The sequence below is a fragment of the Triplophysa dalaica genome, chromosome 2 (assembly GCF_015846415.1).
Source record: "Triplophysa dalaica isolate WHDGS20190420 chromosome 2, ASM1584641v1, whole genome shotgun sequence".
Taxonomy (NCBI): Eukaryota; Metazoa; Chordata; class Actinopteri; order Cypriniformes; family Nemacheilidae; genus Triplophysa; species Triplophysa dalaica.
In genome coordinates, this window is record NC_079543.1 from 7,997,348 (window position 1) to 8,022,824 (window position 25,477).

General features: G+C 37.6%; 1 protein-coding gene across 1 annotated transcript; it reads left to right on the forward strand.

Moving 5' to 3' along the window:
• Positions 1-3,645: 3,645 nt before the first annotated feature.
• dtx4b (deltex 4, E3 ubiquitin ligase b) lies at positions 3,646-24,103 on the forward strand. Its single transcript, XM_056735699.1, has 9 exons — positions 3,646-3,930; positions 4,134-4,351; positions 13,758-14,793; positions 17,503-17,564; positions 17,677-17,838; positions 19,960-20,021; positions 20,520-20,840; positions 21,421-21,510; positions 21,913-24,103. Exons 2-9 carry the CDS (start codon positions 4,141-4,143, stop codon positions 22,138-22,140), a joined length of 2,172 nt encoding a protein of 723 aa, XP_056591677.1. The 5' UTR covers positions 3,646-3,930; positions 4,134-4,140; the 3' UTR covers positions 22,141-24,103.
• Positions 24,104-25,477: the final 1,374 nt, after the last annotated feature.

The following is a 25,477-nucleotide window of genomic DNA, read 5'->3' on the forward strand; positions in this document are numbered from 1 at the left end:
CCATTTACTCCCAACAGCTTTATAAGCCTTTAGGGCATCCATGAGCCCTCAGTGGCTATAGAAATGCTTGATTTTAATTGGACGGTCCATTTCTTCGCTTTGCCAATAGGGAAAGATTTGCCACACTAGACAAAAAAGAAACCGTATGCATATTCGCGGTCTATATGAAAGACTTCATAAGAATCTTTTGTTTTCGTTCTAGAACGTTATCGCGACGAGTATTCGCACCGAATATTCGCGGGCAATCTGAACGGGCCTTCATTCACGCGAATCTCGCCTGCAGGATGTCCTATCACTTCTTTGCATTGACTTAACATGTAAATCATGTTTAATTATGCTTAATGCTTCATTCGTGGTTGGTCGGAACACAACATTAAGGTTGTGCAACAAAATATTAGGTTAGGGGTCCCATCATTTTTGTCCATAACATTATAATTTGTTTTATTATTAACAATATTATGTTGAATAAAAAATCAAAAGCAAGTCTGATTAATATTAAAAATGGAATAACCAATAGTGGATGCCGATTACTTTCTTCAGTATCAAGTTATTTCAGCGAAAATTGTGCATTCTTAGTTTTTTTGTGGAGGTTTACCAACAAATTTGAGCACGTCTTTAGCTTTCTTGATCTGTGTCTCTTCCAGCCAATGTAAAGCTACGACTATAGCAATCAACTCTGTTGTAAGTCAAGTCAAGTCAAAGTTTATTTCTAAAGCACTTTTTAAAAAAACACATGTGTTTAACAAAGTGCTGTACATGCATATGGGAATATAAATATCAATAAGAAACCGGTCAATAGAAAAAACAAATACATCAAGACATACATACAATAAAAAGTTTTAAGACTAGATTTAAAAACATCAAGTGTCTGTGCCTGTCTAATGTAGAGGGGCAAGCTATTCCTGAGCTTCAGGGCCGCCACTGCAAATGCCTGGCCCCCCCTACTCTTTAGCTTAGCCCGAGGGGCAGTCAAAAGTAAATGGTCAGCAGACCCTTAAATGCAAATAATTAATCCTGTGTTCTTTTTGTGATAACTACTTCTTGTTGTGGTATGACTATTGCTATCCCTGTCTTACTAGATTCTGGATCTTTTGAAACATCTGTATAAATTTGAACATTGTAATATCCGTTCAATATCATTATTTACTTCATTTACTGACCCACTTTAGGCTTTTAAATAACCACGGTGGGAGAGCAGACATTGTCACGGTATAACCTATGCTTCCAATTTACTGAATCCATTGTTTGTGCCATTTCTTCAGCTAACCAATGCTTGTTCTCAGCCAATGCTCTGGACCAAAAGTTGGACTAATGGATTCGCTAATCAGAACGATTCAACTTTTAGAACTTTGGCCAACAATATGCATAACAATGTTAGAATGTGAAGTGCATCCAGGTTCATCACAGCAAAATAAGATATATTCAAATATTTGTTCTGTGCAGCCAGCAATGTCTGAACTTCTGTATAAAAATACATCTTTTGACATTTATTAACATTATTTTTCCCTGAAACGATTTTTAACGTGATGATAAAATGCCAATGTTATACAAATACTATATAACCGAGAAAATTGTACCACTATAATTGTGACTACACAAATGATGGGGGCCAGATTTTCATTTGTCATCCATCCATCCATTTTCTACCGCTTATCCGAACTACCTCGGGTCACGGGGAGCCTGCGCCTATCGCAGGAGTCATCGGGCATCAAGGCAGGATACACCCTGGATGGAGTGCCAACCCATCGCAGGGCACACACACTCACTCATTCACTCACGCACTCACACCCTACGGACAATTTTTCCAGAGATGCCAATCAACCTACCATGCATGTCTTTGGACCAGGGGAGGAAACCGGAGTACCCGGAGAAAACCCCCGAGGCACGGGGAGAACATGCAAACTCCACACACACAAGTCGGAAGCGGGAATCGAACCCCCAACCCTGGAGGTGTGAGGCGAACGTGCTAACCACTAAGCCACCGTGCCCTTCATTTGTCATTTTAAATGTAAATTTTTTTAACAACCTCGTCTGTCAAGTAATTTAGCAGAGCTTTTAGAAGCTCAACATATTTTTTAAATCACCATGCAATCAAACAGGAAGTTCTAAGTGTTTTACGCAGTGTTGCAGTGATTATTAAAATTGATTTATACCTTTTTTTTTTAATTTGCACTTGTAATCTTTAATGCTTCTCTCCCCCTTTCAACAACAACTCTTCACCACATGACGCCGGTAACAAAAAAGAGTTAGGACTATACTGACTCTCCAATACAATCCGAAGACTGTGGTGTTTCTATTAAGAAATTCTAGTTCAAGGGAAATCAATATTTAGGATTATTGTAAAATTATTAATATTGGTAATGTTCATATTTTAAATAAAAAGAGCAGGACTAATTATATAAGAAATACCTTATGTACAGCTTTTGTTCCTGCCGCAAAGTTTTTTTGGTCTTCTTTATTGGGTGATATAAACTGGAAGAAAGCTTGGAAAATACAGAATAAGTTCTGTGTTGGTAACAAAATTAAGGAGGTATCCTATAAAATTTTGCATAGAATTTATCTTGTTAAGCACGTTTGAGAATTATTTAAACTGGACATATTTTATATATGTTAAATTTTGTGGGATGGAAAAAGGAATAATTTTACTTTTGTTTTACGATTGAATCTATTCAAGATTATTTTTGAAAGACTTGGAAAATTATATAAAGAGGAAATTGGGAAGTATGGTGGAAATAAGTGTTTTTGATGTTTGTTGTTATTTTTTAAATTATAATATACAAAGCAAAGAACAATATATTATACAGTTATTCATTCTATTGGGGAAATATCATATACATAAAACGAAATGGGCCTCATGTAAACCAAACATTTCACACTTTGTTAATGATTTATAATATATGTTATGACACTGAAACAATTGGATAACAAAAAAGCTCTGAAAACATGTAATAGTTTAAAAGCACTGAACTTTATATAATGACTCATGTGTTGTGGGAATGTTACTTAGGGTATATGTAGACATGTTTTGTTTTATGATCAGTCCAAACAAATGTGCTAAAATTCAACAGATTAATGTGCAAAAGCAAGCTATTATGCAGGTGTTCAATAAGAGCTCAGCTGTGTTCATTTCAGGTTTGTGTGTAACTGTCTTCCCAGCAAACACAGAACGTTCCCCTAACGTTCCCCTATGGTTTCCATTTGTTTGTTTTTGTTGGGAACCATTCGCTAACGTTCCCAGAACGTTCTGGGAACAAAAGATTGTTTGCTGGGATTATTGTATATTGACTGTTTTATGAATAAATTGCCTTATTTTATATAAACGCAAACTCTCGTTTTCTAGAATAAAAATGACACATATTTAAACCCAAACTGTATTAATAATGTGATACAAAGAAAAAAATGAATGTTAAAGGCTTAATGTTGCCACGTTTTATAATTTGTATAAATCCCGTTAAGAATAAAACTTGTTGATTAAACGATATTTCCCTAATTTGGCAAAGGGACATCAAAAGGTATTTTATTCCTAAATGCAGTTTTTGACTAATCCTCCAACTGCTTTTAAATACATAGACTTTCTGTTCATCATTCAAACGACATGAAGACACATGACCAACCCAACAGGTTTTGAGTCTGTTGTGGGGGGGTTGTTGCGTGTTTTCAGTTCGGAGCGATGCGCGAGCGCTTCACTACCAACTCGTTCACATGATGTATTCATGACTTTCGATAAATCATACATCGTTTCGCACCAAACAGTTCAGCAGAAAGGGAAGAAGGACACGTCGAATCTGCAAACGCCGATGTTTATAATAAGGAAGAACAATTTCCGACAGTTTCAACCGTCGAGACAACGGAGTTGTCTGGAGTAATGGGAGTGATACAAAGATTGCCCTGATGCTGGGATTTCTCGCGTTAAATCTCCTTTAAAAACACGTGAGTACACGCATGTGATTTAACGTTATATACTTTGGTCCGGTTTATAAGTATATACACGAGTTAATATCGTGTAACGTTAGTAGTTTGAACGCTTGTAATAATAGTTTATCGCAGCTAGCAGCACAATGGTAACGTTAGTAGTGTTCACTGAAGTCCGATGGCGGTTGTGAAGAGAAGTAACTAATCTTATTTACTTTTAGGGAAGCGATGTTACCGGCCTCTGCCGTGGTCGTTTGGGAATGGCTCAACGAGCACGGTCGTTGGCGGCCCTACAGACCGGCTGTTTCTCACCACATAGAGGAGGTGATAAGAAGCGATCCCCGCGGCGGCGGCGGCGTCGTTTTAGGCCGAGCCGACAACCGCCTGTCCCCGTACATCATCGATCGACAGTCCATGCATCAGTTCAGACAAGATACGGGTAAGATTATATTAAATCAGCTCCTTTAAACACGATAAACCATAAAGTCCATAGTATGTGTGAGGTCCTCTCATAACAGCCTAATAGAAGTATAAAAAACAAATGTTTATTAATTCTGCCGTTCAAGCATGATGACAAACACGTGCAGGTGTGGTGCAGAAGTTTACCAGTGAATGGCAAATGTGTTTTTTCAAGTGCAATAGCAAATGTTTTGTCAATATATTTTAAAAGTGTTTGTTAAAGGGGGGATTCGCAAGAAATACGTGTTTTTCTTTGGTGAGTTATTAGTTGCCCATGCATGTATAAGACATCTAAAATTGCAAAAATTCAAGTGTCGGAACGAAATATGTATTTTATCTAGAAGCGAATGCTCACCCAGACCTGCCTGAAACGCATCGTAACCACACCCAGGCGAATCTACGTCAGTTCGTAACACGATTTGACTAAAACCGCCCAAATCTAAACGCAAGTAAGGTGGGCGGTCTTGTAAATCTTATTGTACCGTCGCCCGCGCAGCCTAATGTTCCGAATATGGTAAGAGGCATTACATTTCCGTGCATTATTCGACTAATCATTGCACACTAGTGAACTGGCCAATCATAGCACACCTCGCTATTCAGAGCGATGAGCTTTGTATATTATCAGCAATTTTCAGAGAGGCGGAGCAAAGAGGAGATACAAACATGCCACCTATGTGGAAAATACAGCGTTTTTTTTACTCTAAATCATGTATACACATTGTATTACATCCAAAGCAAACAATAATATTCATTTTAGCCCCGTCAAATCACCCATTAGCATTTGTGTACCAAAATTCAGTGAGACCCACCGAGGGGGGTGGGGGAGTGGTATTTGGAGTTGGGAGGCTGGTTGGTTTTGTAGGGCAAATAAGTTATCATAAAGTCACAGAGCCACCCTGTGAACACGTTCCTGTTCCCGTCGGTCCAGGATTTTCAAAGGAGAAACAAACTCACTTTTGCACAAACTCATACATTTAACATGATATATACTGGTCAGAATGCGACATTGAATTTCTTTAAACCATCTAGCTGCTGTTTTAATGTATACGACTGGATAACAAAAACATTTAAGATTTCTCTTAATATAGTAAACACAATCCAAGAGTTAAATAGTTTTACATTCAACACCTTGTGCTTTTTTGTAATGTACAAGATATAGTGATTTCCTAAAACAGCGTTTCTCAACGGGGGCGGTACCGCCCCCCCAGTGGACATTCAGAAAGGGGGAGTTGATAGAAGCAAGATTTACACCAAATAGTTTACACCAAATATCCAGGCAAGAAAAGATTAAAATGGCAGTCTGTAGGATTTAGTGATCGACCGATATTGTTTTTTTAAAACAGATACAGATTATTTGCATGTTCATGAGCCCGATACCTGATATGCAGAACATATATTTATTTACTGTTATACTTCTGTTTTTGACACACTGATTACTACACAACTGAACAAACTATTTTATTTAGAACAATCACTCCCTCCTTGCATACAAAGCAAAACATTTGCATCAGTACACCAATAAATAGAGGGGTCTGAAAGACCGAAAATAAAGTGCACTGTTACTAAAGTGTCTTTGTTCAAAAATAAATCATTCTAACCAATAAAAAAAATTAAAAGAGGGGTCTGAATCACAAACGCAAACACTGCACCAAACTCATTGGCCGGGACCGAGGAATCACACACACACGGAGCTCATTGAGTAAGAGATCACACGCGAACATGGGAGAGCAGACGCGCATACGGCCACGCCTCAACTCGCATCAAACAGGTCAGGAAAGAGAGAAGATACTGAAGCGCTGTTTATCTTCTAGTTAATCGATCACAGATACAGTCACTATCACGGATGGATAAAAACATTGCAAAATGTGTTGCCGAATAAGTAAATGCATTGTATGACGGAATAATACATTGTCATGAAAGTAACAAACAAAACGGGATATAAATCATTGCATATCTCGTATGTTACGTTAATAATATTTTTGTCAGTCAATAATATTAATTAAGCAAGTGAGTATACATAACCTGTGCACGCTTTCGTTTCTGTTGCCTCTCCCTTGTCTCGTCCTGCATGTAATTCTCTAAACGGCCACAAGGCTGCGGATCTTATCGGTGTATCCGATATTAGAAAACAGATACCCGAGGATGGAAAATTGATTAAATATCGGCAATATTATCGGTAAAATGATCTATCGGTCGATATCTGTAAGATTGGCCTCTTTTTCGCCATCTCAGTTTGTAAGTGCTACTGCAGGTGATGTGCGGAGGTATTTATATAAGTGAGTTGTTATTTGGCGCTTCTCAACTTTGGATGAGTAGACATCTGCCCAGGTAACCGAAAATTTATGTCACGGGATTAATGCACAATTTGTGAGTGAAGTACAGTAAAATGCTGCTGCATCTGAAAGCCAGAGGGCGCTCTCGTGCAGGAACTCCAAATACGCACTGCAGAAGAAGACCATAATGCAAGTAGTTCTAGGAAATGCCTAAGGACCTGTTTTTATCACTGTTCTTCAAGCCTCCTCAGGTATTTTCATAATAATAAAGTTTATTTATAACGATCATGTTTGACAGGTCTTGCTTTTTTAAATGCACGTCATAAGCGACTCAAACTTGCACTGCTTTTAGATCAAGCAGCATTTCCTTCTAATCCCAGAGTTGTGCTTCACAGACAAGCTATGCATCAATAAAATAATCGAAACTTTGCATTATCACAGCCACCTCGGTTTCAGCAGGATTTAGTGGTAACCCCGGTTAACCGGGCACATGTTTATGGGTGAGTCAGATTTTTTGAGTCGTGTCCTGTGACAGTCCAATGGTGAGAATCTTCACTGTACATCAGTAGCGCATAATAAACACAGATAACATGGGAGATGACATAACACAAAATAAATAAGAACTTAAACAGACTCAAATAGCGCAAGTTGAGGCTGTGTGGAATTGTTTCGATATAATTTCGGGTGCTGGGTCGTTTTGTTAATTGTCATGGAAACTCCCATAACGAGAACAGGACAGAAGGTCCCTGAACGCGGGTCTCAAATGCTGACAGGCACGGTACATAAAACTATATATACTATATGCAAAGCCTTGCCATCATGTCCGGGAAATAAGTCTGTAAAATCACAGGCTTCACTTGTCTGTGCTAATTCACACCACATGAAATACAGATGTGGGAAGGTTATTTCTATATCACATGAGGTCCCCAGGTAATACTAATCCCGTGCGAATAGGTCTTAAATTACATTTATCATAATGAGATAACAAATAGAGAAATGAAACTGTACCAGTCTTTATTAACACAACAAGTGCTCTACGGTTCTGTATTATCTATTGAAATATTGAAATAAAGCGATGTCTGCCTCCGTTTACAACCTTTCTGATCACAGAGTTCACGCCACCTTTGAAATGCCTTGCCAATATTAATTCTTGTTTTCGCACGAGTCGATCACATTCCTTGTTTCTTTGTAAACTGTCACCAGTTCGTTCTTCCTTGTTTTTTACAAATGATGAATCCTCAGATGTCAACTCTGCTTGGCGTTTAAAAGTAAAAGTACTAAACGCCGCCATAAATAATACTAAACGTCGTATGAAATCCTACCCAACATTTGTGAGTACACGCTATGAACTGGCTGTCACTTGCATCCACACGCGGGCTAGCAGCCGGATCCTCCTTATTCTGTGTAATAATAAAATAATCGATGCCTTGCATAAAAGCTGCAAGCTCGATTTCAGTGGGATTTAGTGGTAACCGGCATTAATCGTGCACATGTCTAAATCGACATCACACTTGACTACAAGATACATTAATCTGTTGTGGAAGAACGGGAGAAACGGGCCAATACTAAAAAATTGATTATTGTGCTCAATCCAACAATGCAAACACAACTGTTAAATATAGGTTGCAAAGAAATAATATATCGCCCGGTATGTATAAATTGTGGCTTTGAAATGCACATAATTAAGATTAAACTGACACATTTTTCATTAGGAGTTTACTTGGGCATGCGGATAATGTGCTTCCAGTGTGTGATACTTGTGTTTGTTGACCTGTTGTTTTCTATGGAAAAAGTTATTGGTTGGAAAGGACATTCTGGTAATAATAGAAGTTTTCTGTTTGGGTGAACAAATTCTTTAAGGGAAATTTTTTATTACTAGAACGTTGTGTGTGACTGTGAGGTTAAAGGAATGTTTGTGACCCTAATAGAAAACTCTGTCAAGACTTGCCTTAAGAACCTGCAGAGTAACTTTAACAGAAACATAGAGACTGACGTGCCAATAAGTACTACCCAGGGAATCCAGCACGCTTCCAAGTAAAAGAACGAAAGGGGTAAGGGGAGTGGTTGTGATTGTGATTGTGCAACAGGCTGTATGAAGTTTCATCCATTCTTGCCCCTGGGAGGCTGTCGGTTGCTCTGCTTTCTTTAACACACACAAACAGGTACAGTGCTGGATTGTGTTTCTCCTTATCCAGCGACTCTCACATGGTTAGGGGGAAAAGTATAGGGAATGTTCAGATTTGGTGAACTGCTTCAGGCTGACTGTTCTGTGAATTGTTTCTGTTGGTATCACCCCTCAAGCGTACATACAAACCACTATCTGCTCTGATTTCTGCTCTCATAATTTTCACTTCTGCAATGCACTGTATTAATTGTCTTAAGTCTTATTGTATGCTTCTTTAGACACTTTAATGCTATAAAGATACTTTGTATGTTTTTCTATGGAGTGACGTTTATCAGAATTAACCTTTACAATAGGGATGTGTGTGAGAAATCCAATCAATAATTTAACTTTGCGATGAGACAAATTTCCGCTCAAATCAAATATATTGACCAGTCAATAATAGGGGTGGGAATCGCAGGGTACCTCCCGACACGCGACACAGGGCTCACAATTACGATAATTTCAAAATGCGCAGATTCTACGATAATCGATATATCGCTTGGCAATTCTATAACAATACATCACGACATCTGTAAATGAAGAAGAAAATATTATCTATTAGATGAGCATTGAGTATTAGTGTTGAGACTCTCTGTCTTTTGGTTTGTTTACTTTTGCGCTTGTCTTTGGACCGTGAGTCTCTGGTGACTCCACACTAATCTCTAAAAATGGGGGTTTGCGGCGCGTCACCTCAAAGCGCTCACACTATAAGCATCATCGCACATTTCAACACAAGTTTCGACTCTGCTCACCAAAAGTTGAACTTTATAAATATATATTTTTGTATATTACATAACATTAACGATATAACTGTTCATCATAAATTTCTACCATCATCAAGACATTTCGCTATAACATAATATCCAAATAAGAGATATATAAAGTGAAAAATAATAAACAGAAAAAAAGAAAGAAACGAGGATTATAACCAAACCAACATTGCATTTAAACAGATGTTGTGTTCCTGACAGAGTCAATTATGCAAAGAACTACTTTTCCTGGAAGAGTGCATTCAATATTTTGAGAGTACTCCGCTGTGAATTACAATTTCCGTTCATCTGTCCATCTGTAATCTAGGAGCATCATCACAAGAAATATGTGGGTATTGGCGTTCTGGTAGGCATAGTGTAGGTATGAATTTACATCTTTTGTATTTGAAAAAAAATCAATACTTTGTTCCAGAGTATCGATAACGTCTCGCGGGCTGAAATTTCGCGTCAATTCGCTATATCGATTTTTTCCCACCTCTAGTCAATAACTAGTTTTTGTTTGCACAATATATGTCTGTGTACTGTGCATTAAATAATACAATAAATTTGGTTTTTATAAACACAAACACATACATGGATATATTTAAGAAAAATATGAAATATGAAAGAATTAATGTTTATATATAATATAAATTATATATAAATATTTATTGCTTGTTACAAATAATTTAAATTATTGGTAAATATGCACATGCATGTATTTATTTTTATAATTTGCGATTAATCACCTAAATAAAATATCGGGAGATCTTGGTGTCTATTTTATGATTTTAATAAATTGAAATGATTAAAAAAAATGTTGTTAGTTTAAAATAGAAAAGGATATACGAATATGGGAAGTCAAAATAGGCAAAGAGTCAGCGACAATAGGACAGATGGACAGTCCCTTTACACCTGCTGTTGGGCTTTGTCCTGCTGCAGAGGTCCTGGGAACCTTAACCCTGTGTCAGAGTTTATGATCTTCTGGGGCCGGTTGCACAAGCTGTGCGTAAGTGACAACTTTGCCTAGTTTTGATCTAAACGGGCACTAAGTTACAATTTACGCGCTGCTAAATATTTTTGAGCTGCACCATTCAACTTATATACTAAATATTAACGAAAGCCTTCCATCAGGAGTAAATGTAGGTATAAAATAGCAGACTCACTGAACTACCTGAATAAGCTCTCTTTCCACTTGACATTCTTCATTGATTTACACACATGATAATGCTGACATCAACAGTCACTTACCTTTGAAAATAGAGAACATTTAAGTGATGCCATTTCATTTTTGACGGCTCTAACAAAAACCTTCCTAGCGCGCCTCCGTGTGTGTAACGTTATGTCTGCCTGTCTTTTATTTAATTGGTGGTTGGCAGTAAAATGAAATCAGACATATTGCATGTCATTTATAATTGCGTTAATTAGGCTGTATTGTTTTTTAACCGCAGTTGTTTATAAATCTAATTCTAAACATGTTATTCATGAAAGGAAGTATGCTATTTAATAGAATAATTAGTTGTGAGGCTGAGGTTAAATAAGTTTAAATCAAGAATGTTTTTAGATTCACAAAATTTCAACACAACTTTTTCTCACGAAATTGAAGGCTGCTATTGGACTGTTGAAGGTAAACGTCATTTTACATTTACATTTAGTCATTTGGCAGACGCTTTTATCCAAAGCGACTTACAGTTCACTTATTATAGGGACAATCCCCCTGGAGCAACATGGAGTAAAGTGCCTTGCTCAAGGACACACTGGTGGTGGCTGCTGGGATCGAACCAGCAACCTTTGATTTACCAGTTCAGTGGTTTAACCCACTAGACCACCATCTCACCATCACCATGCTTCTATAAATTACCTTACAGAGAGCTTACAGCTACGTTCTGCCTCAAGACCAAATGGTGCAACCGAATAACATACAGATTTACTCACAAACTACCTAGTAGTTATGAAGCCTCTAGCGTCGACTTTGCGTTCACTTTAAGAAAGAACTTACGAATGGCTGGTGCAACCCTACCCTGAGGCATAAGCTTTTATACCCAAACATACTTGCACAAGTGTGCAAACTGAAATGCAGCCAATAAGACTGGCATGTGAACATGGACATGACAATCTGTTGTAGTGGCTGCAGTGTGGAGAGTAGACACAATTTGGTTATACCTGTAACTCTAGTAGCCACTAAATGAGTACGGAAATTAATATGGTTATAGTAAAGTGACCCATTTTATTTCAAAAGATTTAGGCAATTTTGATTTCCCACTCCATGAGTCTTAACCACATGTTATTGAAGATCTCGAGAATTAACTTCTCTCAAAAGAATGAAAACATGGTGCGTTGTTATCTGTTCTTCATTTACAAAAGAACACAGCCCTGATCGTTATTTAATTCTGATACAAAAGATGGGATTGTGTTTTTTGGCATGGAGCTGGTAAAGTGAGTTCAGAAACAATTGAAGATTGATTTTTGCGTTACTCCACCTTCCTTTTGGAACACCTATGATGAAATAAAGGCTATGAAAGTTTTAGATGTGTGTATTCCATTTACCGCTGCTGTGGCTTTAACTGAGTGAGTGTTGCTTATGTTTCACCCATTTAGTGCTGAAAAATGCTTCCCCAAATCAGATCCTGACCTGGACGCAACCTATTCAGTCCCATGGGAAAAGTTTAAGCTCCATTTCTAGTCTACTGAATAAGTTTCAGTTCAAAGTATAACAATAGGCATTCAGTGACTATAACCGCAAACATTGTGAGTTGAATCTTTTGAGCAAAGGGTGTTATTATTAAACCTGAAATACCAGTAGTCGCTTTGATATCTAGTGTTGTACTGATACTTTCATTTTAAAATTAGAAAGTCGGATTAGGGCTACTCTTTGTCACATAAATGTTTGCTCATACTACAGTATTTTCTGGGGGAGAGAGATACTGAGTCTAAATAATACATTGACAATAGAGTGCATGACTTCTATTCTTATAAGAATTTGTTTGAAATGTCTCTAATAAATCTTATTAACTGATGTATTTCATGTTGGAGCTGTGTTTAGTCTCAAAGCAGCCATTCCATGTGATGCCAATTTCAACCTTTAGTTAGTGTGTAATGTTGCTTTTAGAGCATAAACAATATCTGCAAAATGATAAAGCTCAAAGTTCAATGCCAAGCAAGATATTCTATATAACAGAATTCACTTTTCAAGGACTACAGCCCTTTACTTCCCAGGTAAATGATGTCACTATTCCGAATTGTTTAAAAGCCTACGCCCAAAGGAATACGCCAAGGCCTTCCTTAGAGAAGAGGAAGAGCCGCTGGAGTAGTGTTTGGTTATCAGAGATTGTAACATTTGTCTGATCTGTCTTACAGCTGGTAATAAGAATTAAGCTACACTCATTCTAAGATAACCAATGGTCAAATAACACCTTCCATTACTTTAACATCGGCTTTTAAAGCTGTTCTGTGTAACACACTGATATTGTGTGTGTTTGTGCACATACCTCTAAAACACTTCTATGAAACGTCCTTTGAAGTCCTGCTTTCAAATTTGTCCTAGTCAATCTGCTTGTTTTATTATCTAACTTAGGTCCAATATCAAATGCAAAACTAACGCTTCTGTTGTTAGTGTTTAATAATATAACTGGTCTGACCCAATCTGTCCGTTGTCATTTCTCTCGCCATAGTAGGGGAACAATTGTGATCTCTAACAAAGATTGACGACAAGCAGACATCCGTAACACGTCGATCGATCCGCATGTTTTCAACTGATAAAGTAAAGTTGATGCCATTGTTACTGTTTATTGCTAAAAGCCAAAGCTTATAAATACTCGTGCACTGAGAGGGGGACCGACCAATCACAACAGCCTGAGAAGCGGAAGCTCGCTGATATGGTGTGGGTGGGACATCTTCAGACACACGCTCTATGCAGGGAACCAATCATGACAGATTGGGTCAGCTCTACCAATCAGAGGGTTTCGGAAGGAGGGACTTTATATAAACCCGAAAAAAATCCAGTCGTTATGTGAGAAGAGGGACAGCGGTGAACAATAGAAATATTTGAAATATAAAGCGTTTTTTGAAACCACTTTTAAACATCCCAAAAACATAATCAAAGCTTCAAAAACAGCAAAAGAATGGCTCCTTTTATACTCTTAAATGTATTCATTGTGTGTCCCCATTGCAGTGCAATAATCCTTTTGTTTAACCCCTCAGGTACAATAAGACCAGTCCGGCGGAGTTTCTATGACCCCACCTCAGCACCAGGCAAAGGTTGGATATGGGAGTGGGAAAATGATGCAGGTTCCTGGATAGTGTATGACACAGAGGTGAGCATCGCCTTGCAAGCGGCACATGACCGGCAGCAACCCTCTTTGGACCTGACGTCGTTGGGCTTTTGCTACCTCGTGGACTTCCAGGCCATGACCCAGTTTAACATGCAAACGCAACGGAAGCGCCGCATTCAGAGACGCTCTGACATGGTTTATCCATTTGTCTATGGGCCATTGCCCAAATCTTCAGAGGCTCGTAGTCTAACTGGAAGGACAATGAGAGGAGCTTCATCAGGTGGGGGGTCAACTGGGGCCCTTCTTGGGATAGGTGTTTCTGGTTCAACCCTGATCAGAAAAGGAAGTGTGGTTTACCCTAGCGGGACGCTTTCAGTCTCGTCTCTCACTCCTCTTGGACAACCGTGTGCCTGCAAGCAGTGCATGCTGGTAATGAGGATAAAGACGCATGCCACGGCGTCGCAGACACTAGGACGCAAAACTCACGCAACAAAAGCAAACCATCCTAAATCCAGCTTTGGGACACTTCCAAAAAACTCAAAATCTTTGTCTGTTTTAAACTCTCTCTCCCATACCATACCAGATGGCTTGTCCTTCAGTTGTACGCCTTCTGAAAAACCCAAGAACTCAAGTGATTTTGCTCGTTCGCTATCCCATCTCACTTCGGACACTGGAGCTCTCACAATGTCATCTAGCTGCTCATCGCCTCCACCTTTATACCCTTCAAACAAACCGCATCTTTCATCTGCCCAAAACACATCTTCAGCAACAGTGGTGCAAACCGCAATGCTCGTCAATGTGCTATCAAGTACTACACCGTCCACAACTTTTTCAACTACATTACCCCAACAACGGTCAGCTACCTATGCTGCCCCTCTGCCACCTCGTGCCAGTCTGGCAGGGCTTAGTCGGCCTGCTTTGCAGAGAATCGCAATGGCACAGTCACAAGCACTTGTCGCCTCTGGGTGAGAAGATCTATTTCTTTATACTCTTACTATACTTCAGTCCGCCGCCGTATAGAGTGTCAAAAATCGCTCTGGCTGCCCGGCCAACAACGCTGTATAAAGAGTCTTGGGCGCACTGACATAGATCTAAATCTTATCTTGCACTTAAAGGGGCCACAAAGCAAACAAGCTTATTGATCCTGTGCAGACGGACCACAATAAATTGATCCAATGGAGATATGGTCAATGTAAAGATTTTGCTAGGTCATACATTGATTATTGGATATTATTATTCTTATTGTGAAAAAAATGGCATAACATGAATATTGAATAAAAAAAATAAGATTAATGCCCCAAAGAAAAGTAATGTGGAAATAGTTTGTTAAAAAATCAGATACTTGTCAAAAATACCATCATTTACAGAGACAACCGCTACGTAGTAGTGGAGCAACACTACTTATTATTACAGTTTTATTATTATAATATGAACAGTTTAGAGAATTTAATAAAGAAGAAGTTGAGAAAATACCCTGAAGATATCAACAGATTACATTATAGATTATTAAACATTATTAAAAAGCTATGTTGTACAGTATGCATGGATCAAGTCTATTTAAAAAATGTCAATATGTATAACAAATAAATACGATATAAACATGCAATCAGAGTAAATAGCTGACAACTATTATAAATGTGACAAGTGTTAAGATGGCGATCATGGAGTAAGCATTTCGACTGTCTTTCTATTATTTTATCGAATGCGTCATTTGCACTTTGACTCAACACAACATTACTTTCACCTTACAGACAACTTTTACGCAGAGGCTTAAGTTAAGTTATATGCGAAGATGTGCTTTCATATTGTACTTGCCATGTCATTGTTATTGACATACTGGCGAGAGGGAGAAGCGCATGCACATAACTATGTTTTAACCTATGATGAATAACCTTTCAGTAAATCTGCGGGTCACATGTATTCCGAAACATAGAGCACGATCCGTACGGATCACGGATCAACCACGATCCGTTTCACCACTACTATGTGGTGTGGTAGCTCAAGCAATATCTTAAATGATTTTAACATCTTGACTTTGTGATGACTTGAATGTTTTTGCACTAAACATTTTGAGTCTTCTATTCAAACAATACTTTTTTATAAAAAAAACATAGCAAGAGAAAATGTTGAGAGGTATTTTGAGTATTACCAAAGTTCGGACCTCTCTATAGGATGTGAGAATGTTATTAGCCACACTCATTCCCCTTTTCTCTTTTGCGTGGGAGTGTGTTTCTCACGTTTCTTACACGGCTAAATCACGCCAGACTGCTCTGTTTGACCATCTGGGGCTAGAACGCCCCCCTCTCCCCTCATGTCTATAGACGTTTCTGTGTTTTTCCCTAGGCTCTCAGTGGTAGTTTTGCGTTCACACAGAGTTTCTGCAGCAACCTTTGTTAACTTGACAAGGGGCCGTCTGCATTAGCAACACAATGGTGCCCCTCTGAAGCGATTGCCCTAGTCGAGTATGTGTCTGGTCTGGATGTCTTTTAGAGAGGGGTTGAGATAATGAACAAGTTTTTTTTCAATTTCTGTTGTAATGATTTTGTCCCTGTCTTTCCTAACAGACAAAAGACAATTTTTGTGTAGTTGTGTGTAGTAGTGGTTTGGAGCAGTCTTATATACTGCTTATATACTTTTTAAAAGTGGTTGGTTACCCCTCTTTAAGACTCATGAAACTATGTAAGCTATATAGTATGTATATGCATAACAACATCATGCTACGACCATCATTCTTTTAAAGATAAAGTATCAAGTTGGAGTTTTTATTCACATTTTATATTAAAAATGAAGAAAAATCCATTTTAAATAAGAACCTCTTTTGTGAAGAACCGTTTACAATTTTTATTGCTGTGATGACATATTAAAACCACGTGTTAGTAAATTGATAAATACAATTTTACCTCTCCTAGATTCTGAAACCATTAGCAAATCCGACATTCCAAAACAGTCGAAGTCTATAAAGTGTTGTGACATGCATGTGTGCTTTCAAGTACACAATAGCATATTAAATGGTTTGTCTGGAGCTTTATAATAGAACGTTGGGTCTTTGACTTGAAGCCATCTGGGGACAGAGAGCAACAGTTGCTGGGCATGTGTGTGATAGAAAGCATAAAGGCAAGTGTGTTGTATTTGTGAGCTCAGGGGTCAGTGGAGGTCAAAAGCTTCACCAGCCATCTACCCACCCATATGAAATACCTTTATACACTCTTGACATTTAAATGAAAAGCAGAATAAAACAAGCAGAGGAATAGAAACATGTATAATGATATATGTGATTGCCCAAAATGGATTAGGAACTGCTGTGCTTTCTTTTTAAGCACATCCTTTTTTATTTAAACCTCTCAACCATTTCTGCATATTTTGTTAAGTTTTTAATTTCGTGTAAGAAACATCATCTGAGATAGTTAAGCAAAAAAAGAGAATTCTTTCATCATCTTCAGATTATTCCAGACCTGCAACATGTTTTTCGTTCTGCTGAACACAAGGAAAGATACTTGGAAGAATGTCAGTAACCAAACAGATCTCATCCCCCGTTGTATTTATTTCCCCTATTATGGCAGTAAATGGGGAATGAGATCTGTTTCATGTAAAAATCATGAGAAAATGTCTCTTATTGAACATGATCTCCTGGTAATGTTGAATTATTATATTGTTGTTGATTTTGTTTATTTTAGGATACCGACAGTGCCAGTGAAAAACCTTAATGACTCCAGTACTGTTCTTCCTGCTTTAGCTGGTAGGAAAAAAAGAAGACATTCTATCTGCATTAGTATCTGTCAAATGAATTAGTGATTTATAAAAAAGAAGACAAACTGGAAATTAATTTTGAGCATTTTGATATGTTACAGGTATAACTGGCATTCTGATGAGTGCAGCTGGACTACCTGTGTGCTTGACTCGCCCACCTAAAGTAGTTCTACATCCCCCATCTGTCAGCAAGAGCGACATTAAACCAATTCCTGGCGTTGGACACGGTTGCCGCAAGACCACCAAGAAGCAAGCCCACAAAGGTGAGAATCCTTGAGGACATACATTTGAATGGTTTAGGGGAAGCACATTAAGGCCTGTAGCCTCAAGAATTGAAGATCAGGAGATACAAGAAATGAAAGATAATTTAACGAAAAATTTGCCACAACCAATTCTCTTCCGTGGTTACAATTGCAACATTTTCAAGCCCCAGTCTGGACTCTTTAACCAAGGACAGAGAAAGTCTCATTCCAGAAAAAGCTTCTCCAGAGAGGTAATGTTATTTCCCTCGTTCCCAAAACAGTAGAGATACATGTGAACCTTCATCTTGTTCCGAGGGGGCAAACTGTAAATATTAGCGGTGTAGCGATAAACTCAGCTCACGATTCGATTCATATCTCGATGCTGTGTTCACGATATGATACGCATCTCGATATTTTGAACAAAATTAAAAAATAAAACTGAAATACAAATAACATTTATTTTCAAAATATTAACAATTTAGTAAATGTTGTTGTACATACAATTAAATGAAGAATTTAAACGTTTTAAGGCTGAACTGAAGTTAGAATTAAGATCAGTGTCAATTTTGACAGCTAATTTTGATTTAAGCCATCCCATTTTATCATAGTCTAGTTTGTAGTCATATCTTAGTCTACTTTTAGTCAAATCTACATTACATTGGTCTACTAAAATCTATCTGGATTAACAATTGGTGCAATTAAATGTTCTATACTAAAATGTAACTTTTTCGACATAATTTACTTTACCTTAGAATTAAATAAAACAAGGTCATTACCTTTATTTTCCAGAAATGTTCAGTAACTGCTGTATTTGCATTGTCTCAACACAGAGAATATTAGACCATGAACGACATGTACATTCATTCTCAATTTGACTCAATTGTCTCGTTCGTGATGGGCGTATTAATTCAGCACGTTTAACCAATGAAACGCTCTGATAGAGGTGACATTACAACGCCATTGGCTAATGTCTTTGCACGGTCTTTGCTTGAGACGGTAATGAATGAGAAATATCTAATCTTTCAAAAAGTTTCGGGGTGACTCGCCTGCAGGTACGCTTCAAGTTCGCTGTGTTTGATGGAAAGTAAGACGCTCTTTAAAGCACCTGAAGAGACAGATTGTGTCTTGTGCTTCCACTTCTCGCAGAGGCTTCTCTCTATCTTATATGCGATGTAAGCACACATACGCGCTTGCGCAGAGTAGGTAGCGTCTTGACCACTCAACGAATAGAATTAAAAATCGTTAAATATCGTACAATATCCCCACCTATCCATGATGTGGTTCGTATAATTTTTGTATCGCGAAATATCGAAATACGAAATATCGTTACACCCCTAGTAAATATAGGATTTTGATTCAAAAGGACTAAGTTGGTGCAATACCAACAGAATCCAGTAGACGGCGCTTCCCGCAGAAATAGGAAAGTGACTCAGAATATGGTTTGTTCAATGAGTATGTGAAATACTTCGTGGTACAGTAGCAGACAGAAGTCTGTATGTCTGATTTGCCAAAAAAAAGTCCTGCTGTTTGTAAAGACTACAACTAAGTTTCCTCTTTTATTTTCACACATGTACTTTCAGGGTAACGGTTATCTAATATACAGTTGAGATGATTTGATAAAAATTGTAAAACATGTAAAAATGCATATGAAATGAGAATTGTTTTTTTTCAAAGGTTTTACTCAGACTGTTATAAAATGTTTTTTAATAACTGCATACATCTGTTTTCCCGTTTGTTTGTAAATCTATTTAGATGCTCTAGGGTAGAGATACAGATATCCAGAACACAGTTTTAAGGTCTTTGTGTTTGAAAAATATTGAAGTGTTTATACCAACAGTATACTAGTAAATAAAAGGGATTCATTTGTCTTGTATATACTGAGTAAAAGTGAAACAACCATCGCGGGGCCACCATTGGCGATATTGTGGTTGAATATTTTGCTGATTAAATATATAACTGATCTCTTCTTTGTAAATCAGTGGTTCTCAAGGAGGGGGCCAGCCGATTTGCTTAGGGGCCTTAAGATGACAAATCTTTTAAAATGAGACAAAGTAGAACCAAAAAAATACATGAAACATTTAATAAGAAATATGTTGTTGTTTTTAAGTCTTTGCATAAATAACATAGCTGATGTGTTTTTAGGAAGAACGCCAGAGGAGGTGGTAAAGAAATACTTGCAGAAGGTCAGGAATCCACCCGAAGAAGTAAGACATCCCTAGTATTTTTACATGACGTAGGTAATTGGTTGAACTCTCGCCCTAAAAACTTGCTCGACTGGAACCATAAAACTGATGACGTACTCTAGGGTGCGGGGGCGGGAAAATGTAGTATTGTTGCCTTGAGCGTAGATGTTGTCGATGGCAGGGGTGTTGTGGAAAGTAATTTTGATCTTTAGCATGGGAAATGCGAACCGCGTCAATGAAAGAGATATGTTACACCACGTTTTTCTTAAAAAGAACAAAAACAACACAAATGGTTAGGATTAAGAAAAACTGTGCACATTTGCAGAAAAAACAATATTCATATAATATGGATCAGTAGCGGACGTATTGCATTAAATCATCAAAAACATAGTCATAGTTTCATCAGTACGCCCGTAGGCATGTATAATTTCACATGTTTGCACACCCGTGCATGCCGCATGTGGTTTGCATACCGTGACATTCCATTATTACAATGTAAGCATCTGTATCTCCTTTCAGGATTGCACTATATGCATGGAAGCTCTGGGGGGACCATCGGGATATAAGGGTCCGGACATGACGAGCGTTTCACGTACAGAGTCAATAGGAAGACTGACACAGTGTGGGCATCTGTATCATCTGCAGTGCCTGGTTGCCATGTATAACAATGGCATCAAAGATGGCAGCCTGCAGTGTCCCACGTGCAAGACAATATACGGAGTAAAAACGGGCAACCAGCCACCTGGTAAAATGGAATACCATGTCATCCCTCACTCGCTGCCAGGACACCCAGACTGCAAAACCATTCGCATCATCTACAACATACCGTCCAGCATACAGGTATGACTAATGTAGAGTACTCGGTAATCTAAACCCTTAAATGTAAATCTCAACTGAACTGAAGTATGTGTTGATGTGAGCAGCTTTTTAAATGCATCATAATGCTGTTCTTGCCTTTATGGGTCTCAAGATGATTTTTTTTTTTAAATTAGAAATAGTGTATTTAATCAATAAGTGTTGCAAAAATATAGTAATATTAGAAAAATATTAGAAATATTAGTTAAGTTAAAAATTAAATCTTGCAAATAAAAAGGCACCAGCCTTAGGAATTTCCTCCCCATCAATCATGACATCCATGACATTAGCAACTGCATTAGGTTAGGTGCAGCAAGTCCATTTAGAGCACCACGTTAAACAGTCCCATGTGCACGCAGATTATTTTTCAGGCCTTAAATTTAGGATAATCTTATTTGTTGAAACAAAACGTTGATTAATATCGACCAAGCGCCGCAGTCAGAGAGGCCATCGTCCTAAGGTACGAAAAGAGGCACATCCATCAGCACTTGAATCAGTTTGATGAAATTCGACCATCTTTAGCAATAGTTCATAGTTTATGTATAACTTTTGTCTTCTTTTTTAGGGTCCAGGGCATCCAGAACCAGGGAAGCCTTTCACCGCAAGAGGATTTCCCCGTCATTGCTATCTTCCAGATAATGAAAAAGGGCGCAAGGCAAGTCCAACAAAACTATGCCTATACAATTTATTCATTCACTCCGTTTTTTTAAGCAACTGGACAAAAGTAGAACAGATGTCTTTGAAGTTATCTTAAGTAATTCTGAAAATCCCCTTTATTTATTTAATTATCCTCATCTAAAATGTACACAGTTGCCTTCGGGTCGAATTTGAATTATGAAGAAACGTGACCTCTCAAATTAACTCTCAAAGTCACTTTGTGATAAATTTGTGGAAATGTACAAGGTTTGAAATGGAAACAACTAGGTAGAAGTTATTGTATTAAATCATCTGCAAGTCAGTCATTCTGAAATGAAAACGGATCTAAATTCATGTAAGCCAAAAAAGTATCTGTGGGAAATTGGTTTCTAATAATGTCTACTTCTTTCAATGTGCTCAGGTGTTAAGGATGTTGTTGGTGGCGTGGGATCGAAGACTAATTTTCTCAGTTGGCACCTCTAGCACAACAGGAGAATCAGACACTGTCATCTGGAATGAGATCCATCACAAAACAGAATTTGGCTCCAATCTAACTGGACATGGCTATCCAGACCCTGGGTATCTTGACAACATACTGCAGGAGTTGAAGGCCCAGGGCATCACTGAAGAGGAGGGAAAACAACAGTGAACAAAAAATAAAGACAATGCGATGCTGGATCTTGTGGATGGTAGATGTTGAAATGGGGGTGTTTTCTGCATAGAATTTGTAAATAAGCTAGAAGAAAACTTTGCTTGTGTTTGAGTAACAACTAAGATAATACTGTTTGGTTAAGGATGAACAGGAAATTTTTAAGTGTGAGAGGAAAAAGAAAGGAACTTGTGGGAGAAGCCAGAACGGGAGTTGGAAGAGACTTGAGAGGTGGAAAATGAGGACATGAAGTAATCAAGAAAGTGGTTTGCAAGGGACAGGTTTTATTTGTTCAGTTATGTGGTAGTATGAGATTGTTTGAGTTGAGTGAAACAAATGCAAGCATGGGTATATACACAGTAACCAATAGGAAATCTTTACCTAAAGCATTCCCAAGCTGTCCACTAGAACTGAGAGCTTTGCATACTGAATGTTGTGTTATTGTTAGTAGTATTATGCAACATTTGCCTGTGTATCAAATCTTTGGTATTCAGAACTTATATTTTTGTACGTTTATGGATAAAATTTAGAGTTCTCTGGCAGTAGACGTAGAATAATGATTATCTTGATTTAGTCATTTATGCTTGTTTACACGAAGCATGAGATTGTTTATCTGTTTATTAGGTTTTTGAGCTCTTTACAAGAACCCACAGAGGAAATAATACAAGTAGAAGAATTAGTGATGCTGTTTAAAGTCTAGCATATAATGGTCCAAATATTATTTAGTGCTTTAAGGAATGATGTGCTTCTACGCATAAAGGTTAAGGTACATTTTTAACAATGAAGATGCATTAACGGTGCTTTTGGACGGTCTGTCAATGAAATAGATTGCACAGTTCTTAGTAATACCTCAGCCTTTTTTTTACTTATAGCAAGTCCAGAATGAGTCTAGAAATGGCAAGGCTTTAAAGTTAGAATATTGTTGGAGGTTGCAAAACTTTGTACATTGTACATATTCTCAGCTTTTTGAAAGTAGAAAGTCCTCATGCTAAAGAATTAAAGTGATCGTTAACCCAAGAAAAACAAATTCTGTCATAATTTACTTACCTTCTTGTCATTTCAAAGCTGTATGACTTTCTTTCTCCCGCAGCAAACAAAATATGTTTTGAAGAATGTAACTGGCCCCCATTCACTTGCATTGGTTTTGTGTCTATACAATCGAAATGAATGGGGGCCAATGCTGTTTGGTTACCAGCTTTCTTCAAAATATATTTTTGGGTCATTGAATTTGAGTATATTTGAGTAAATGATGATAGAATTTTGGGGTGAACTATCAATGACAAAAATGGTGGGAAAGCAAGCATTTCATAGATAAATACTAGTTTAATAATCCCCCAAGGGACAGTGTAGCAATATTTTGCCAAAATGAATTCACTGCCAATTCATAAACTTTCAGAAAAGATTTTGCGTACAAAACAAATGGTATGAACAGCTCTCAACTGCAATTATCAACTGTTTGTTTTGTACAGTTTCTGTAAGGTACAATTTACCTGTTTTACAATGATCCACTTCTAGTGAATTCTAGAACATGCCGTTGTTTGTCATGCGTGTATGTTTGTGTACATCTGGGTGCTTTCGTTTGTGAGATGTACGTTTCCATTGGTGCATTGTTGTATTCATTTCTATTCAAGTCGAGAGCCATGGTGTCAGAAGTGTCCTTGTCCACCCTTAAACTACGTCATTGGGTGCTTTCTCCTGCTTCAGTGGAAACGTACAGTCATGCATATGCATGCAGTTGTGCTTTATATAAATATGAGTGTATGCTATGCATCCACCAGCTGTAATTGTGGTACATTTTTTTACTGATCTGCATAATTTTCCTCATTTTTTGTATTTCTTTTATATTGATTTAAAAAAAATATTTTCCTAACTATTTTAGAATGTTTATTATTTAGTATGTCTTAACTGTTTTTAGTTTATTTTTGTTTACCAATATAATAAATGCTATTTTTGTTTACCAATATACTAATTGCTATTTTTGTTTTTATGAATTTTTTTAAATTGCTCAAAGAAGGGCTTTAAGGTTTCTTTTAAAACAGCATACATAAAATGTCCTATAATCTTCTGATACCCAGCAACCTCAAAACTGATCAGGCCATGCTGAGGATATACCAGTTAAAAAAAACCGATAGTGGAAAATATAAATGCCTACATAAATGGTAAAAAAATGAAAAAAAGCATAGTTGTCTTTGTGTCTACTGTCTTTATTTAAAATAGTTTTCATGTTCAATTAATTCATCAAGCATTGCCACCCTGTTAATACAATTTCTTTAACAGGATTCTAATTGAGATAATGTCGCTCTTCATTGACAAGTTAGTGCACACGTAACGTTACCACACGAGCGCGATTTGTGAGCAGTAGTATGATGCACTGTTTGCTGTTGCGAAAGGAAAGGAAGAAAGCACGAACGATCAGATATATGAGATGTCTTAAGAAAACTAACCGGAGGAGCAAGAAACGTAATTTAATACCTAAAATTGCGCATGATTATTTTAAATGAATTCACAAGAACTAATGTGAACTATCTAGCCTACATGAACAGAACCAAATCTGCTGTAATCTGCAGTTAAAGTTTTTCTGTCCACTGTTAAAACTCTATATTCTAATTAAAATAAACTAACTAAAATATATCTTTATATAGAATATATTTTAGTTAGTTTACTCGTTTCATACTGTACACACAAACGAAAAGTGATGTTTTACAATTTATTTATTCGGCTTCCATGCTGCCGGTCCTGCTTAACACATTTAACACATTTAACACATTCCCCCACTGCCGATAATTCACAGCAAGGTTTCATTTGAGCAGCACTTAATTTTTTTATTAATCAACGAATTATCACCGCAGTTATAGGCTGTAATGAAACAAACGGGAATGGTGCGCTGCTTCATATCAGACGTCTTCTTTTTCCTTATTTCGTTATTGCATTTGCATGCAAGTAGTTTCGTAAGGCTTTTTCTTTGTTCTTACTGTAATTTTGCATTTCTTTTATAACTATTATTGCTCTTTAACATTTTTTAACAATCATTTTAGGCCATAAGAATGTCATAGAATAGAATGTGGCCGCGGGAACGCGCATTTTCCAAGTTGAGTTTAAGTGCGCCTGGTCGTAGTTTTAGATGGTGCAACACAGGTGTAAATATTAATCACAAGTCTAAACGTAGTTAAATCCAAGGTTGGGGTTACACCCACTTTCTTATGTCCAGCTGGTGCAACCGGCCCCAAGTCTCTTATTGTCCACCTGCAGGCGCTGTTAACACCGTTCTGAACATGAGGAAGGTTGGTCAAGAACCCAGTCGCCTTGCTTCGACTCTGATCTTTATACCTGTTGGAAG